Below are 18,402 nucleotides of genomic sequence, written 5' to 3' on the forward strand. Positions count from 1 at the left end.
TCAATTAAAAATTCTGTTAAATGAGATTTCGCTTAATTAAAAATTCTGCAGAAAAATCGATTTTATGGAAATTATATCAAATAATAATTCTAACAAATGAAAATTTATCTAAAAGAATAAAATAAAAATTCTATGCAATATGAAATTCTACCGAATAAAAATTCTTTAAAATGCCGATTATGTTAAATGAAAATTCGATGAAATAAAAATTCTGCAAAATACTAATTCGAACAAATAAAAATTCGGTTTAAAACTAATTATGACAAATGAAATTCGATAGACTGAAATTTCTGACTATAATAATTTTTAGAACATAATCATACGTCCCAAAATTTTTTAGTTTATTTGTCCCACAGTTACTGCCAATTTATTTAAATGTTTAGTGAGGGATGATCGTTAAGGGTTGATTTAGATACTTTTGGGATTTATAATAATTGGAATATATTCTACGTGATTTCTATAGTATTTATGGAATTAATAAAAAAAATTTGTTCTAGAATAAATATCAAGTTATCGAAGTAAAGTCAAGTGACTCTGCGCGTCACAATATGCATGTCTGAACGTGTCTCAACCTGCATACATCTCCTCCATTATCATTTATAGCCTTTTATTACTTTCCATGTGAGGGCATTTGAAAATCTATATTTAAGTGCAAAATAACAGGAAATAAATATTTTTGAAAAAAGTTGAAGATTTTATAGTAGTTTTTCTTTTATGGGTTTTAAGGATAAGTATATAAAAAATTTTTATTATTTTTTACTATAATATACATTTTATTTAATAACCAATAATTATGTGGAAAACAAAATTACTTTATTTTGAAATGTTTAGAAGAAAATTTTTTTTTTTATTTTGAATAAAAGAAAACATGCCAAAGAAAATGGTTTCTGTAAATCAAAAAAAAAATTTTCTCTGGTTGTAGAATTTTTATTTCAGCAAAGTTTTATTTAATGGGGCTATTATACTCACCTAGGGGCTATTATACTCAGCTCCAGTTTTTAATTAATAAAATTATTATATAATAATAAAATGCTTGGTCTGCCCTAACTTGAAGTTGGCCTTTTCTGATTTCACGTGTTTTTTTGAATAGTAAACTTATGACGTGTCAAATTTTGACAATTCTTTTTCTCATTTTTGCCAAAGTTGTATAATTGTGTTTCCAAATTTCGGAATAAGTTTCTTTAAAATTCCAAATTCGAAAATTCAATTCACGAAGCTCAAGTACACAACGTTTACCAACGAAATTTTTTTTAAAGTTGTATATTGATTCAAAAATTGTGTACAAATAGAAAAAATTTATGATGAGAAAAAAGATGCGCCAGGAAATTTCGTACAAGATAGTAATTTGAAAAAAATTAATTTTTAAAAATTAATTTTTAAGGTACCAGGGGCCAACGAATACCTATTAAATATTAATTATAAAAACACAGGCCTCGAATCAACTTAAAGACACAAAAAAGTCGTTTTAGTCGATTTATATTCCAAAAAAAAAGTGGATTTGTTTTTTATTTTAACAAAAATATTTTACAGATTTATAAATAAAAATTTTTTTTTTAATAATAATCGTTTTCGAAGGGTTAAAGTTGAAATTTTTAGAAATAATTAAATGTCAAAAGATATTGTTAATTTTCAAACAATCATTAAATTTTACAGAACTAAAAATAATTTATCAAACAATTTTTGGAAAACATTTTTTAAATTTAATTGAATTTTCAAAGATTTAAAATTGAGATTTTTGAAATTAATTGTTTAAGTGTTTTGTAATTAAAATTTTAGATGATTTCACTAAAAATTTATTAGAAAATGCGGACAAAATACAATAATTTGAAAATCATTTTTAATTGAAAAATGGTTTCAGATAGTTGAATTTTCAAAGAATATTATTAAAATAGTTAAAAATAATTGAATTTCCTTAGAGTTATAATTGAAATTTAAAAATTTCAAAAAAAACATTTTCGATGGAAAATTTTAGAATTAATTTTTTAGATGTTTTTAAATTCAAATTATTCAAAATTCAATTAATTTTGAATTCAAATTTTTGAGAATAATTAAATTTTATTTGATTTTAAATTTGGAAAATATTTGAATTTCAGTTCATTTTGAATTGAAAATTTTGGGAAATAATTGAGTTTTAATTGAAATTTTGGATAATAATTTAATTTAAGTTCATTTTTGATTGAAAATTTGGATAATTAATTTTGAATATAAATTTTAGAAAATAATTGAATTTTATTTCATTTTAAATTAAAAACTTGGTAAATAATTAAATTTTATATTGAAAATTTTGGATAATTATTGGATTTGTAATTGATTTTCAATTAAAATTTCGGGTAATAATTGAATTTTAGTTTATTTTGAATTGAAATTTTTAAAAAATAATTCAATTTTATTGTGATATATTTTTTTAAATTATAAACAATTGTTAAATTTCATACAAATTTTAATTGAAAAATAATTTTGATATAATTGAATTTGTGATGTATTTAATTAAAATTATTAAAAATAATTAATTTAGTGAAGAATCATTTTAATTCAAAATTTGTTAAATAATTGAATTGAAGAAGATCTACATTTTATACTAAAAAAATGTATTTTATTTACATTTTCTTTTCAAATGTAAAAAAAATGTCGCATTTTATTAAAATAAGTCGATAAAAGTCGTATTTTTGAAAAAAGTCGGAAAAATTCGTATAATCCGAGGCCTGTAAACATATAATTTTCATTATTATCATTTAATATGTAATAATATTCTAATAAATTAAATTATTATTGATAATATTAATCTTTAATTTCTTTATAATAAACAATTAAATACTCAATTTGGCGCGCGTTTAATTTTGCCCAGTATTTATATTAAAATATATTAAAATTCTAAGAATTTTATAAATTTTAATGCGTTTCCATTTTTTTTTCAAACAAGGAAAACTAAAAATTAAAAATTAAAAATTCAGTCATTTTGGTGGGGAAAATTTCTGAGACAAATTTTATGGTCCCAGCTGAAAAGTGGGGGAAGATTGGAATGCCTTCTTCTGACCATCAGAATAAGGCAGGTAAGTGGGGGTAAGAAGTCCTAATGGGTCCTATAGGTAGTCCCATAGTCCTTGAAAGGATCCTGGAATAGTGAACATATTTTTGACTAGCATTCTCTAAGTAACTCTCGTCCAAGTCGGTTGAACTCTCTTCCGATTCTCTCTCTAAATTTGAATTGATGAGAATTCGTTCACCAATTTAAATTAGTAGAAATTTTCACTAATTTTTTTTTAAATAAAATATTACGATTTGATTTAGTAATATATTTTTTTTTTACTAAAATTTTAGTGAAAAATGACTAAAAAATTAGTAGAAATTTTTATTAATTTAAATAAGTGAAGGAATTTTTATTAATTCAAATTTAGAGAGCAGTGCAAAGTGTTTCATTTAAAGTGACTTTTATTTTTAATATAATTTAATAGTGTTGATGTAATTATTTTAAATTTTAGTTAAATGAAATTTTAAAATTGTTAAATGTACTTTTTCTCATCTTTTTTTTTAAACACAATTTAATTTTTATTTATTTATTCATGTGATTTCAAAGTGAGTGTACGAATCGTCCTCATCGAGACCTGTAAAATATTCCCAATTCGATCATTTCGAGATTTATGCTAAGTATTAATTATCAATATTTTTATTCTGTATTATTTTTACTGTCTTTAAATATTTTGTATTTATATTAAACTAATTTTTATTTCGAAATATAATTTTCAAATTATAGAAACTTAAAAAATGGTAAATTGTTTAAATTGTAAATTTTCATTACAATTTCTTGGAATTTTGAAATAATTCATAAACAAAATTTTTTTCTGTACGTTTTAAAAGTGGCAAAAATTTAAAAATATTTCGCAATACTAGAAAACGAAATATTTAGAATAAAATTTTTAACGTAATATAAAATTTAAAATTTTAATTCTTACACGTAAAAAAATCTTTACCTAGATCAGCGATATGTTTCACTAAAATAGCGAAAGTTTTAGCTATTCTAGAGAAATATATCGCTGTTCCAGAGAAAATTATTGCTCTTTTAGGTGAAGATTTTTTTGTGTATAGGGATTCTGAAAATTTGCCCACAGTTAATAGATAGATAAAGGAAGATTTTCGCAAAATTTGAAAAAAATTGATATAGAAAATCGAATTTAAAAAAAAAAATAGTAGACAGAGAATGTTCTTAATATGTTTAAACCAGGGTTAAAAAATCAAAAATTATCCTTAAAGTTGTGATTGGTTACTTTTAAAAATTGCACCGAAATTTTTCTGTCGATTATTTGCAAATTTTTGTCATATAAAAATTCTATCAAATAATAATTCTATTAAATGAAAATTGATCTAAAAGAATAAAATGAAAATTCTAAGCAATTCTACCTAATAAAAATTCATTAAAATGGCTACTATGTTAAATTAAAAATTCGAAGAAATTAATATTTTATGAAATTAATTTTTGATTAAATAAAAATTCCATAATATAGAAAATCAATTTAGAGAAAATTCTGCAAAATACATACATTCGAACAAATAAAATTCGGCTCAATGAAAATTATATTTTAAAATTTTCAAATGCAAACTTACTGAAATTAAAATTTTCAAAATGAAAAACTAAAAAAATAAATTTTTTTTAGAAAAGAAATTATTTAAAACTAATAATAAAATTTAAAAAAAAATAAGAAAATGTATTTTAAGTTTAAAATTTTTTCTTTTGAACTTAGAAACATTTTCAGTTTCAAAAAATTACATAAAATAACAATATATTCAATTAATTCTTAAAATTGAACAATTGTTATATAAAACACTAGAATATTTTCTAGAATTTATGTAAATAAATTATTCAGAATTATTCTTATGAAATTCTACAAAGTTTTCAACATTTTTTTATATTTCTAGAAACTGCAAATTTTTCCATGTTGAAAAATGTTTTTTATGATGAAAATTTTTTTTTTGTAAAATATGTATAACGAAATTTTTTTTAAAAATTTCAATTTTGGAAAAAAGGTCTAGCTGTCTTTGAATTTGAAAAAATTTCAGTTTTTCTAATATGAAAATTTTTATTTTTTAACATTAAACAAATATTAAGTTTTTTCAAATATAAAAATATTTTTTAAACTTTGAAAAAAGTTTTTCAGTTTTAAAAATTACAAATTTAAAAATTAATTAGAAAATTTAATTTTTAATTACGTGGATTTGTTTAAATACATCTTTTTTTTTGCCAGGAAAAATTTGTAAAATAAACGTCCTTAAAATTGTCAGAGAGGAATTTCTTTTGACCTCGAAAATTTTCGAAAAAAGTATGCTCTACACGGGAATTCACTGTATTTAAAAATTCACATTAGAGAAATAATATTTAAAGTTATTAATGTAAATTAAAAAAAAAAATAATAAATTTGATAATTTTTAATATTTATTAAATAATTGTCTCGTATTTGAATAATTTTTTTCTTAATAAGTACTACTTGAAATATGTACATTTCCAGTTAGGTACATAAATGCACAATTTGGATCCAGTTTTTTAGCTTTTTCTCAGTTTTTTCAATAAAATTTCCAAACCTTTGTCTTTTATTTGTTTTTTAAGCAAAATAAAAATTTTTAAAAATTAAAAAAATTTTTTTTTTTTGAATAAAATTGTTTAGTGCTTTTATTTTAGTAAAGTGAAAAAGTAAAAATTAGTAAAAATCAAAAACACTTATTTTATATCAGAAACGTTTATCTTAATTAAATATATTGTAATTTTTGTTGAAAATCAAAAATGATTTCTTCCATTAAAAAAATCGAAATTTATATAATTGATAAACTATAGAGGTAAAATTAATATAATGTAGTCAAAATCTAAATCGAAAAGTAATGAAAAGTAAGGTGAGAAAAATGTCCGACAAGTGGAGGCTACAGCGCACAGGTCGCTTGGAACAACTAAATATTTAGCTGTGAGATTTGAAAAGTGAATTCTAAAATTAAAATTAGATTAATTCTAATATTATTAGAATAGCTTAGTAATTAATCAGAATGGCGGATATTGGTGTGCCGAAGCTAAATACATTTTTTTTCAAAAGGCTCTCTAGACTCGAAACTTTTTTGTGGGGACAGAGGGGGCGAACTCTTCAAAAATGAGTCGGCCTCTCAAGAAACCAAATCTTCTTTGTTTCGCTCAGAATAATGGAGATTAAAAAAGTTCTCGAAAAGAAAAGAGATAGTTTAGAATTTGACCACAAAAAGAAAATTGCCTCTTAATTAAAACAAATTTTTTTTAAAATAATAAAATTTATTTTTTATTTTATTTATTTAAAATAATAACCATATTTTCATTTTTCGTCTTACTTTAATTAACACGATAGAAAGAGAAATAAAAACCAAAATTTCTGACGTTGGTAAAAGTCACTTCAATTCCAATTTCACAAAAATATATATAAATATTTTTGATTAAGAATAAATTGTCTCAAGCATCATTTTTTAGATAGCTGTACATATTTTTATGCAATAAGTGTTTCTGATTTTGAGAATCAGAAATAAAAACAAAAAATATTATTAAATATTTAAATGTATAATTATTTTAAAATTTAATAAATTTCAAAATTAAAACAATTTACTATTTAGCCTAAAAATTCTGAGAGCTAAATTTCCTGAACCAAATTGTCAGAAATGTACTGCTGGAGTCATAAAGTAACCATTGAAATTTAGCAAATAAAATAAAAAAAATAGAATAATAATTAAAGTGGATACTAATTTTTGTAATTTTCAATATTTGTATTTTACAAAAACATACATATACAAAAATGATAAATCAATGCGTATTCACAAAATAATCACAAAAGTTTAAACGAAAAACCTTAATTTAACCATACATTAAACTTCCAAATGAACAGATAGACATAATTGTTTAACTGCAATTTTTCTTTTAAATAATTATTTTTCGTAAATTACTAGAATACCACACACAAGAATTAACAAACAAAAAAAAAAAAATTAAATCCTGCAAAAAAGGTACAAAAAATATTCAATTATTGCGATATTTTTAAAGATTCAAAATCTGTAATATATTCTCTCTTTCCGGTGAATCTTCTTTTTCTATAAAGTTCAAAGAATTTCTTAAATTATCACGTGTTTTTTTTTCTTCCCTTTTGTCGAGTAAATGCATTGTCCTCTTTAAAAATTGTGGCAAATCACAAGTACCGGTTTGTACATTTTGGGGATAATTTTTTTCAATATGTTCAATTTTAATAAATTTAAAATCATCATTAGAATGTGATACAATTTTTTTTCTTTCAGTTCTAAATGTTTCCTTATAATTTGATTGTACTTTATTAGGTGGCGGACATGCGCGAGGTAGATGGCAAACATTCATGATTTTTTTCGTCAATTCCTGTGCTTTAAGTTGATTTTTTTTATAAGTAATTTCGTAAATGTCACCTGATTCAATCGAAGTGGGATTGTCATTTGATAGATCTTCACTTGATATAAAACTTTCAATAGCTTCTGAATTATTTAAATTTGATATAGAATTTATTACCGGCTCTTCGAAATTAAAGTTTAAATTGCAAATTATCGATGGACTGTAGCCAAGTTGAATAAGACATTTCTTGTAATAAGTGAAAGAAAAATTTCTGTCATCTTGACAAGGCATGTTTCCTTTTATGGCATAGTCTTTTTCTCGCAGCCAATCGTTAATGTTAACATCATCTTCCCCTCTAGTATCAATCAGATTGACTGACATTGAATTTTCCTAAAATTTGCAAATAAATTTATTCTTTTACAATCGTTTTTCGTTGAAGAAATTTTTATTAATTGTTAAAATTAAAAGATTAAAATTTTTATTTATTAAAAATAAATTCATCGAAATTCCATTTAGAATTATTTTAAACAAAAATGAATGTTAAATTATACAATTTGGACAATAATAATAATAATAATAATTTTTACCTCGACATTTTTTGTGACAACTTCCGCACAAAGGGGATATTTTGTTTTTGAGATAAATTCGGCAATAATATTTTTCTTCCATTCTTTGTTTATTGGTTTTACATTATTTAAACTGCAGAGTATTGCTTGTGCAGGCAAATACGCAAAACGGTGATTTAAAAAATATAATTCTTGAGGATAATAATTTTCTATTGTTCCGTAGTCGTAGAAAAATACCTGGAAAATTTTTTTTTCCTAAATCAATAAAAATTAAACAATTTCTCTAATTTTATTAATTATATTCAATTTAATTAAAAGAAGAAATTTTTTTGTTTATAAACTTGTCAATTGCATAGTAATTTGTAAATTTAAATTATTTTTTATAACAATTAAAAAAAAGATTCAATTTAAAAAAAATTTTAAATCGATTTATCAATTTTCTAATTTTTTAAGTTTTATAAAAATTTTTAAATTTCTACGTTTTAGATTTTTCTAAAAAAAATTGTTTAAACTTAAAAAAAAACTAAACTAAAAATAAAAAATTATTTGCATTTATCGAAACTTACGTAAGAATGTCCGTCCGGCAGAATTCCTTTAATTATTCCCCTATGCCACTTTTTACCGAACAAACATACAACATTTAAGCCTACTTTTATTGCAATGGAAGGAATACGATATTTTTCACTTTCTGCTTCGTAAAACTGACTAAAAATAAAAGAAAACATAAAGGGGAGGAATCAGTGAAATTTCAATCCATTGAAATTAATTTGTCAATTTTTTTTCTAACAATATTTAGTATTTAAAATTATAATTTAAAAAATTATTAAAATATAATTATTATAAAAACTAAATTTATTAATACTTTTTCAAATAAAACTAAAAATTACCGAAAATTGAAAATTTAAACTTTTATGACAATTTCTACGATTTTTTCTTTTACAAAATTTTTAATGGAAATAGTGAAGAAATTTAATAATTTAATTTTTTTCTAAAATTCAAATTGTTTTCAATATTTTCAAAAAAAAGTCAAGAATTCAAAGGTTTTAAGGTCATCTAAATTTTTTATTGTAAACTCTTAAAAAAAACTGCTGTTTTTAATTTTTAAAAACTACTCACTGTAATTCCTTCGAGAATTTTTCAAATTTTTGCAATTTTTTTCTCAAGTGAACCCAAAAAAGAGATGGCGAATAAACATCGCAAACGACCACCTCCTCATAATAATGTGGACTTTTGCCTAATTTAAGTACACTCAAATGCCCAATTGATTCGCTAAATTTTATTACTTCATCGGGAAGTAATTTACCAACTTGATTAATATCCTGAAAATTCAACATTTTTTTTTCTTTAAAAATAAACATTAAATTATTGCCTTAAAATCTTTAAGTTATTATCAAAAAAAAAAATTTTAATTTTTATCAATTTTAATTTTTTACAATTTAAATATTATTTAAGTGAAATTTCAAATTTAAATCAGTTTTATTTATTAAAATTGTAATCGATCTAAATTTAAATTCATTCTAATTGCGTAATCAACAATCAACTCAATGTAAAATTTGAATCTTCAAATTTAAATTCCACCAAAATTTCAATTTTTAAATTTTATTCGATTCAAATTTTTTTTTCAGTTAGGGTAAATGCACTAATTACGGCGCGATTCGAATCAAAACATCTTTGAAATAGAAAATTCGACATTTCTAATATATAAAATAAATTTAAAACTTATTAAACTAAAAGCTATTTAGATATTAAAAAAAAATTTCAACTTTTTAAAAATCGATTATTTAAATAAATATGAGAAATTAAAACTAAAATTTTTTATCACGGGGCGTTTGTATCAGTTTCGGTGTATCAATTACGGTGAGCAAAATTACGTGTATTTTGAAGATACTTTGCCCGCTGTAATTGAAGCCAATGGAAATCTTAAAAATGTTCCAATTACGGCGAGGGAAAAAATTAAATCTCAAATAATTAAATTAATAATTATTTAAATGTGTATCTTTATTAGTCATTATATAAAAAAAGAAGATTAAAATAACATTTTTAAATCATTTTGCAACAGTTATATTAAATATAATAGTAATAATAATTATTTTTTATGAACGCGCAGTAATTGATGCACTTTCTCTATTGCGTTTAATTGAATTTCCAATTAAAAAAAAAAACTTTAGGTTATGTTTTTGATTTTTGAAATGAAAATACTTAAAAAGGGTTAATTCTTTATACAAACTATTCATGTTTATGTTTTTATTACTTGTAAAATATTTAATAAAATCCGTTTTCAAATTTGACTAACCAAAAAAAAATATTTTTACCGAAGTAAAACTATTACGAAACATAACCTAAAATTTTTTAAAGCTTAGGTATCTTTTATCGCAGAGCGTTATTTTTTTTTCTATTTATAAACGAAAATATTTTGAAATATAATAAAAAAACAATATTTCAAAATAATAAAATAATTTAAAAAAATCTATTTTTGATTTTGCCTAAAAATGAATTTTTATTGTGGTAAAACTATCAACTAAACATAAACTAAAATTTTTGGAAGCTAAGGCGCAACTTTTGTTGCGGAACGTTATTTTTTATTTATAAAACAAAACTTTTTTTAAAATAAAAGACAATAGAAATTTATTTTAAAGTTCAGTGAGCATTTTTTTAATACGTGTCAAAAGTTATAGAAACATTTTTGATAGAATTATTTGTTGAACGAAAATTTGAATTAGATTTTGCTTTGACATTTATGTTAGCATTTTATGAACGGGACGGCTTTGCAATTATGTATGGAAACAAAAACAACTTACCAAGTTGGGTATTACTTCTATGTCATCCAGCATAGTTTGCATTTATTTTTAAATAAATATAGAAAAATAAATAAATCTTTTTTTAACGCATAAACTTTGTTTACATAGTTCACTGACAGAAGTACGGTTCGTATCTCGATCTCGAATTACAGAGAAATATGTATATGTTGACAATACTCTAAGACCGTTTATACAATGGACTTTTTTGATTAGTAAAACGAGTAAAACGTTTGAAATATAAATTTTCACAGGGACCCAAGATCGTTTCGGTGACTTCCCAACCATGGTTAAGATTTTATTTTCGACTGCTATTTCCGGTCGCATGCTTTTACATTTCGATTGCTTTCAGTCATTATTTCTTCCAAATGTTAATAATAAACAGATAAAAAAAGAAAACAAATCTTTTGGATAGTTTTCAACTTCAAATAAAGTGTAATAATAAATACACTATTTTCAAGTGTTTATTAAACTCGTGTTTTAAGGTAACTATAAATATACTTTAAATGTTTCAAATTAAATAATTTGTAATCGAATAGTTTTTCAAAAGTGTGGGTGTAAATTTTTATTTTTAACTCTGAATTATTAAAAGTTGAATAAATCGATTAAGTTGAATTTCTTATGAGAAACAATTGTTGAATTTTAGGTTATGTTACTCGAAACGTAAATTGTCAACAAATTGTAATTTTTTTTTTGTATTAAAATTAAAATTCAACTTTTAATCAAAATTATTACAATTGTTCACACTTGAAATAAAGTAGTGAAGAAATTGTTTTCTTATTTAAAAATTCGAAAATATTACGTTTTTGACTAATTTTCGTTTCGATTCTTTTCAAATAAGAACATTCTCTGATTGTTATTTTTAAAAATATTGATTTTTGTTAATTTTTTTTTTTAATTTATGAGTGAAATTTATTAAAATTAAAAAATATCTCTTCGTTGAAGGTACGTAACTTTAAATATATAATAAAAACATTTCAGTAATTAAAAAAAAATTTTTTTATCAATTTTTTGGAGAAATTTGTAAATTTTTTAGTTTCACTTGAAACTTTTGCCATAAAATAACTTTTTATTTGAATTAAATAAATTGTATTTGAAACAATAATTTCTGTATTTCAAACAAATGCCAGTTAATTGATTCAAATAAATAATTATTTGCTATTAAATAAATATTTATTTGATATAGATAAATATTTATTAGACCTGAATAAATAATTATTTGATGATAGTCAAGTATAACTGATTATTTGAATCAAATAAATATTTTTTTCCGTGTAATTAATTCCAATTTTTTTAATATGAAATTAATTTTCAACTCATTTGTTACAAATTGTAATGTATATTTAAAATTTTTTTGTTATTTTTAAAAGTAACTAAAAATATTTATTAATTTTTAAATAAAAAAAAAAGGTGAAAATGAAAATTTTTTTTAATTTTTTTATGTTATAACAGACTTACTAATAGTAAAAAAAATTGTTTTCGTATAAATAGAAATTTAATAATTTTAATAATTTTTTATTTATTTTTATTATTATTTTATTTTTATTTTTAACCCGAAATTCTTAAAAACTTAAAATTTGATCTTCTCTCACTATTTTAATTATTTTTCATTGCCAATTTTTTTTTCTCGACTTTTTTCATGATTCCGAACAATCAATCGTATGAATTTTAAATAAAATTTCAATTTTTTAAAAAAATAAATTTTTAAAAAATGTAAAATGGTAAAAAATTATTTTACTGTTCCGTCCTCTTAAGTCCGATTAATCAAGTATTTTAAAAAAAACACGTTTCGTTTTCATAGCAATTTGAATTTAAAAAAGTTAATAATAATTAATAAAGTTAATAAATTAGATTTTAAAAATTACATGATGTGAATTTAAAATAGGAACTTAATTGATATTATAAAGATTAATCAGAAAAATCAGCAATTTATTTATACTAATCAAAATATTTGTTAAAGATTACAAATTTTTTTACAATTTTGTAACATTTAAACACTAGGAATTAGTTGCGGGAATTTTTGAAAATATTCGTTTTACGTTTCGGTCCCCCCTAAAAATTTTCTAATTCTATTTTTTTTAAAAAATAAAAATAGAAAATTTTTATAGGTTTCGGAACATAAAAATCACCCTGTATTATTAATTTCCCATCAGGAATAATCGGTTGCACATAATTTGAATTTTCCATCTCTTTGTTACAGTTTTTTATTTTTGTAAAAACAAAAATTTTGGTTATTCATGATGAATACCCGTTCGAAAAATAAGAGAAGCCAAAGTGTAACGCTAGAAAAAGAAGTACCGGCTAAAAAACCCAAAAATAAAAAATTACAACTTGATGACGCAATTAAAACCGGAAATTTGGAATTAGTGAAATTATTCTACAAGAATATGACAATCGAAGTAAAAAGAGAAAATAATCAACAACACCTAAACTCAGCAGTGGAAAACAATCATATTGAAGTTGTAAAATACTTACTTGATAATGACTTTAAAAAAGAATTATCAATTCAAGAGAATCACATTCTCATTCGTAAGTGTATTTTAAATAATCGTTTGGATATTGCGAAATGTTTCATTGACAATGATGTGGGAATTAATGAACAAAATGCCGAGACTGAAACATTGCTTCATTATTCAGCAAAATATGGTCGTTTAAATATATTGAAATATTTAATTGAATGTGGTGCTGAGATAAATATACGAACGGATTTTAATGAAACACCCCTTCATTATGCGATAAAAGCAGAACAAGTGGAAATTGTTAAAGAACTCTTAAGTCTTAAAGGCAAGGAAACAAATTATGATTTTGTATTTCAAAATTTAGCCGTTCACACAGCTGCTCAAAATGGAAATGAAGAAATTTTTCATATGCTCATTGAAGCAAGATATCCTCTTAATGATTGTCTTAAAGAAAAACATCCCATTCACGTTGCAGCTGAATTTGGTCATTGGAAATTAATAAAAATTTTAATTAAAGCCGGTGTTGATATTAATACAAAATCAAAAGATAACAATACCCCATTGTATTTTGCAGCAGTTTCGGGTAAATCAATTGTCGTGGAATTTCTTCTTGATGCTGGATCTAAGTTATCTAAATCTTACAATGAACAAATTCCAGAAATAATTGTTTCAGTTTTAAATAGAAGAGAAAGAATGAAAAGTTTAAAAGTTGAATATTTTGTTAAAATACTCAGGTCATTGATTAATTACATACCGGACGATAAATTTGATGAACAAATTTTTTCAAGTATAAATTATGCATTCCCATATAAAGCTCCTGTTAAATTACTTGATGTTCTTTTTGAATATGATATTAGTAATTTTTCTGTTTCTCATGAATGGTACAGAAGTAATTCTAAATTATTTATTGCTTTAATTGATCATGTTGATAATTTTGCAACGCTTATTGGTACATTAAATTATGTAACAGTATTAGACACCGAGCATGCTAGATTTATTAAAAGTAAAGACATTGAATCCATTGTGGCGCGAATTGCATTGTTACAATTGACCTATGAAAATACCAATTTTGATGGTTTGTTTTTTCTTCTTTTTCGTAATATGCTTGAAAAACACTATAGTGCTTGTAATAAGAAGTTAAAGATTATGCAAAGTTTAAAAATAATCGAGGGAATTAATGTGACTTATTATGATATTTTATCGAAACCTATTGATAAAGTTGCAAATTATTTTAAACACGAGAAATTAATGTTAACTTTAGAATCTTCGTTCAAAATGTTTACGGAATATATTTCATTGTTTGAGCAAAGAATTAAAATAGTTAAAGAAAGAAAAGAATTATTCAAAGCTGCTGCATTAAATTTGTTTAATCTTGTTAATGACATTCATAAAATTCAACTTCCTTCTTTAGTTATTGAAAATATTTTAAAATTTCTATCAGTTATAAATTTACGAAGATTATTGTCCGTTTGTTCTTTAATTGATTTAAAGTAAATATTTAAGCGTTTTTAAATATTCAATTTTATGTTTAACTGAGAATGAGCAGATGTTTTAAGAATCATATTTTGTGTTTTGTTGATCGTTTTATTTTATCGTTCTTTTGTTTGTCATGAGTTGTCAAAAGTTAATTACTCGTTCTGTTAATGTATTATAAAGCTTAAAAAATAGAAACAGTAAAAAAAAGTTTTAAATTTTTTCCGCATTAAAAATGTTCTATTTTTGGTACTCATATGTAAGAAATGTATTTAGGATATTTAAAATACATTTATAAAAAAATACTAAATTGATATTTCTTCTTTTTTCTTCCCTGAATACAGAACGTTTGGTTTCTTTCAGGAAAAAGTATTATTATAACAGAAAACTTAAAAAAAGATTGTAATGTATAAATATAATATTACTTTTTATGTTCTCAAATGCGATGGAATTTACAACAAAAATTCAATGATTTTTTGTACGTAACAATTCATTAGAGAAAACCTTAGTTTATCAATTAAACATTTGTTTATTTGTTAAATTGGCAAAGATATTAATCTTCACTAGCTCCTTATTCTTGAATAACTTCTGTGTGACATCACATAGTTGGAGAATTTTCATCTGGAATTAATAGACTCTCACAATCTGCATATACGATAAATGACACTCTTTCTTTGTTACTAAAGTTCTTGAATTCAATACTATTACATCCAGGTTTTGGTAACATGATTTTGGTATTATTGATTTTCTGACAATCTTGAACGTGCTCTGTAAGTTTCTCATTACTTCTAAAATAATGCAGACAGCGATCGCAAATAAAAAAAGTATATTTCGCCTCCCCAATGGAATAGCAGCATACGATGCAGCAGCAGCCGCTCCAGCCACGGCATGTCGTGACCTCTTTGACGGCGGTAGCAAACTCATCGCCTCAATGATGTTGTTGGTTGAGACGAATTTTCCAGCAATGGTCCTCAACTTGTTCTTTTCACCCTCTCGATAATATTCTCCTCAGCTAACTTCTGTGGATGAATTATTCGACCCTTTTCCGTCCAATTTGATTCTAATCCCTATTAAGCGGGATTGATTCTCCTCATGCAATGAACTCATCTTGTTCTTTTCACCCTCTCGATAATATGCTCCTCAGCTAACTTCTGTGGATGAATTATTCGACCATTTTCCGCCCAATTTGATTTTAATCCCTATTCCGCGGGATTAATTCTCCTCATGCAATGAACTTTTTTGTCATTTTCCATCCTTGGATCATTATGTTTTAATAAAAATCTTTTATCATCATAGGGACTTAGTGCTATTTAGCTTGCGGAATACCATATACATTATTCATGGGATAATCAGAAGTATCAAATTTGAAAATGTCTGCTTTCATATCAGAATAGACATCCTCACATTTGATATTATAAATAAGGCTGTCAGTTTCAGTATAAAGTAGTTTACAGTTGTTTCCATACTTTTTTCTCATATAATCATAATGAAAATCGTACATCAGAGTTTTCGAAATATCTAAAACGCTAAGACCTATATAAATCGGCTTATTCATGTACACCTCAGTCTTCCTAAGTTCCACAGCTATCAAATTTTCACTAAAGATAGCTCTCGTGTCGAAGTTTGGTTTAGCAATTAAAGCTTCTGCCCCGTACCTACCCTCCCACTTTGTCACGAGTTTTACGTTTACGTGATTACGTATATTCTCCATTGTCTTACCATACACCGCATTATTCATTAATTTAAACAAGTTTTTCTCGAATTCATTACTAGCCTATGTTCGTTGACTAGTATTGAAATCGACATTAAGCCAGCATCCTTATACTTTTTTCCAATTTTTCAAACATTTTTCTTCCACCTCTTATACAATTTTCCCCGCTTTTCCAACTGCAATAATTTAGAGTATCCATTGCAATGTTTGCCAAAAATGTAGGCTCAATTTCTTCCGCCGACTTTTTTAACTCGTTCGCAAACCATTTCGCCGGATCTTCTTCATTCTTGGGTGATGCCCTGTATTCATTTAAAGAGTCATCATAACTCTTTAGATAGAATCCGATGCTGAGAAGTTGATGTTGTTGAACTACTTCTGTGCGACATCCCATAGATGAAGAATTCTCCCCTAGAACTAGTAGACTCTCGCAATCTGCATATATGATGAATGGTACTTTTTCTTTATTACTAAACCCTGGCGGATTCGATTTACCTAAAATCGATCCAGCTGGGTCGAATCTAAGTCGAATTTAGGTAATTATCAAAAAAAAGCTTTAAATTGATGAAAATTTATAAAAATTAGTATTGTGAGGTTAAATGAACATTCATAGAGTTAATTTTTGTAAGAATTTTAATTATTAACGTGATAAATAATAAATAATTACTTGATATGTGCAAGTGGTAACTGTAGATTTTAACTCGTTGTCAGTTTTCATAATATTTTCAGAAATTAGTGTAAAATGTGTGAAAAAATAATTTATATTTAATAGAAATTGCAAATTTTATTAATTATTTTATTATTTATTGAGCACAGTTTAAAATAATTGCAATTTAATTTTAAAAAAAAGTTTTCTTAAAAGTGATAAGAACTCTACTATACCGACAGCAAGAGGATATTTTCAGGTAAGTAAAGTATTGTAGCGTGTAGTTTTGTTTTGACTACAAAATGTCGCTTTATGTTCTATAGATTAGATATAAGATAGAACAGAGATGAATATTCATGAATATTTGATCATGAGATTCGATCCGTGGATTCGATGTTCCTGTCTGATCACTATAGAACATAAAGCGACATCTTTTAGTCAAAACAAAACTACACGCTACAATAACTTTACTTACCTGAAAATATCCTCTTGCTGTCGGTATAGTAGAGTTCTTATCACTTTTAAGAAAACTTTTTTTTAAAATTAAATTGCAATTATTTTAAACTGTGCTCGATAAATAATAAAATAATTAATAAAATTTGCAATTTCTATTAAATATAAATTATTTTTTCACACATTTTACACTAATTTCTGAAAATATTATGAAAACTGACAACGAGTTAAAATCTACAGTTACCATTTGCACATATCAAGTAATTATTTATTATTTATCACGTTAATAATTAAAATTCTTACAAAAATTAACTCTATGAATGTTCATTTAACCTCACAATACTAATTTTTATAAATTTTCATCAATTTAAAGCTTTTTTTTTGATAATTACCTAAATTCGACTTAGATTCGACCCAGCTGGGTCGATTTTAGGTAAATCGAATCCGCCAGGGAAGTTCTTGAATTGAATGCTATTAGATCCGGGTTTCGGTAAGATGATTTTGGTGTTATTCATTTTCTGGCAATCCTCAACGTGCTCGGTAAGTTTATCGTTGCTTCTGAAATAGTGAAGACAACGATCGCAAATAAATAACGCATGCCCATTTGTTGAGACTTGGTTATTTATAAGACGCGATAAAAATTTTATCCAAACATAGTGATATTTGTTGGAAATTGAAGAATCTTCTTTATCATCATCCTCATCAATGTAGTGATCATCAACACGTAGAAGATTAACATGTTTCGACCGTTTCTGCGAGGTTAGATGTATTGGCGAGACGGTGAATTTCCCCTTTCGTTTAACAAGACAATAAACATTTACTGAAATATTGTTAAGCACTTCGAATCTTGCAACGTCATTGAGTGCTACGGGGAATTAAATATTTGTAAAATTTAAATGATGCTGAATATTTTCATAGTTTTGCAAACGAGATGGATTTGACGAAGCTTCATAC

At 24.0% G+C, this 18,402-nt stretch overlaps 2 protein-coding genes across 2 annotated transcripts; one reads left to right on the forward strand and one right to left on the reverse strand.

The window, feature by feature from the left end:
- Positions 1–6,953: 6,953 nt before the first annotated feature.
- Positions 6,954–10,876, reverse strand: LOC127289007 (tudor domain-containing protein 1-like). Its single transcript, XM_051316746.1, has 5 exons — positions 10,713–10,876; positions 9,031–9,233; positions 8,481–8,619; positions 7,936–8,151; positions 6,954–7,738 (listed from the first exon to the last, which is right to left on the reverse strand). The coding sequence occupies exons 1-5, from the start codon at positions 10,752–10,754 to the stop codon at positions 7,031–7,033; spliced, it is 1,308 nt and encodes a 435-aa protein (XP_051172703.1). The 5' UTR covers positions 10,755–10,876; the 3' UTR covers positions 6,954–7,030.
- Positions 10,877–10,982: 106 nt separating this feature from the next.
- On the forward strand, positions 10,983–14,890 carry LOC127289006 (putative ankyrin repeat protein RF_0381). The gene is made up of 2 exons (XM_051316745.1): positions 10,983–11,194; positions 12,910–14,890. The coding sequence occupies exon 2, from the start codon at positions 12,947–12,949 to the stop codon at positions 14,660–14,662; it is 1,716 nt and encodes a 571-aa protein (XP_051172702.1). The 5' UTR covers positions 10,983–11,194; positions 12,910–12,946; the 3' UTR covers positions 14,663–14,890.
- The last annotated feature ends 3,512 nt before the right edge of the window (positions 14,891–18,402 follow it).

The sequence above is a fragment of the Leptopilina boulardi genome, unplaced genomic scaffold (genome assembly GCF_019393585.1).
Source record: "Leptopilina boulardi isolate dan_hultmark-lab unplaced genomic scaffold, ZJU_Lbou_2.1 LbouV2_399, whole genome shotgun sequence".
In the NCBI taxonomy this organism is placed as follows: domain Eukaryota; kingdom Metazoa; phylum Arthropoda; class Insecta; order Hymenoptera; family Figitidae; genus Leptopilina; species Leptopilina boulardi.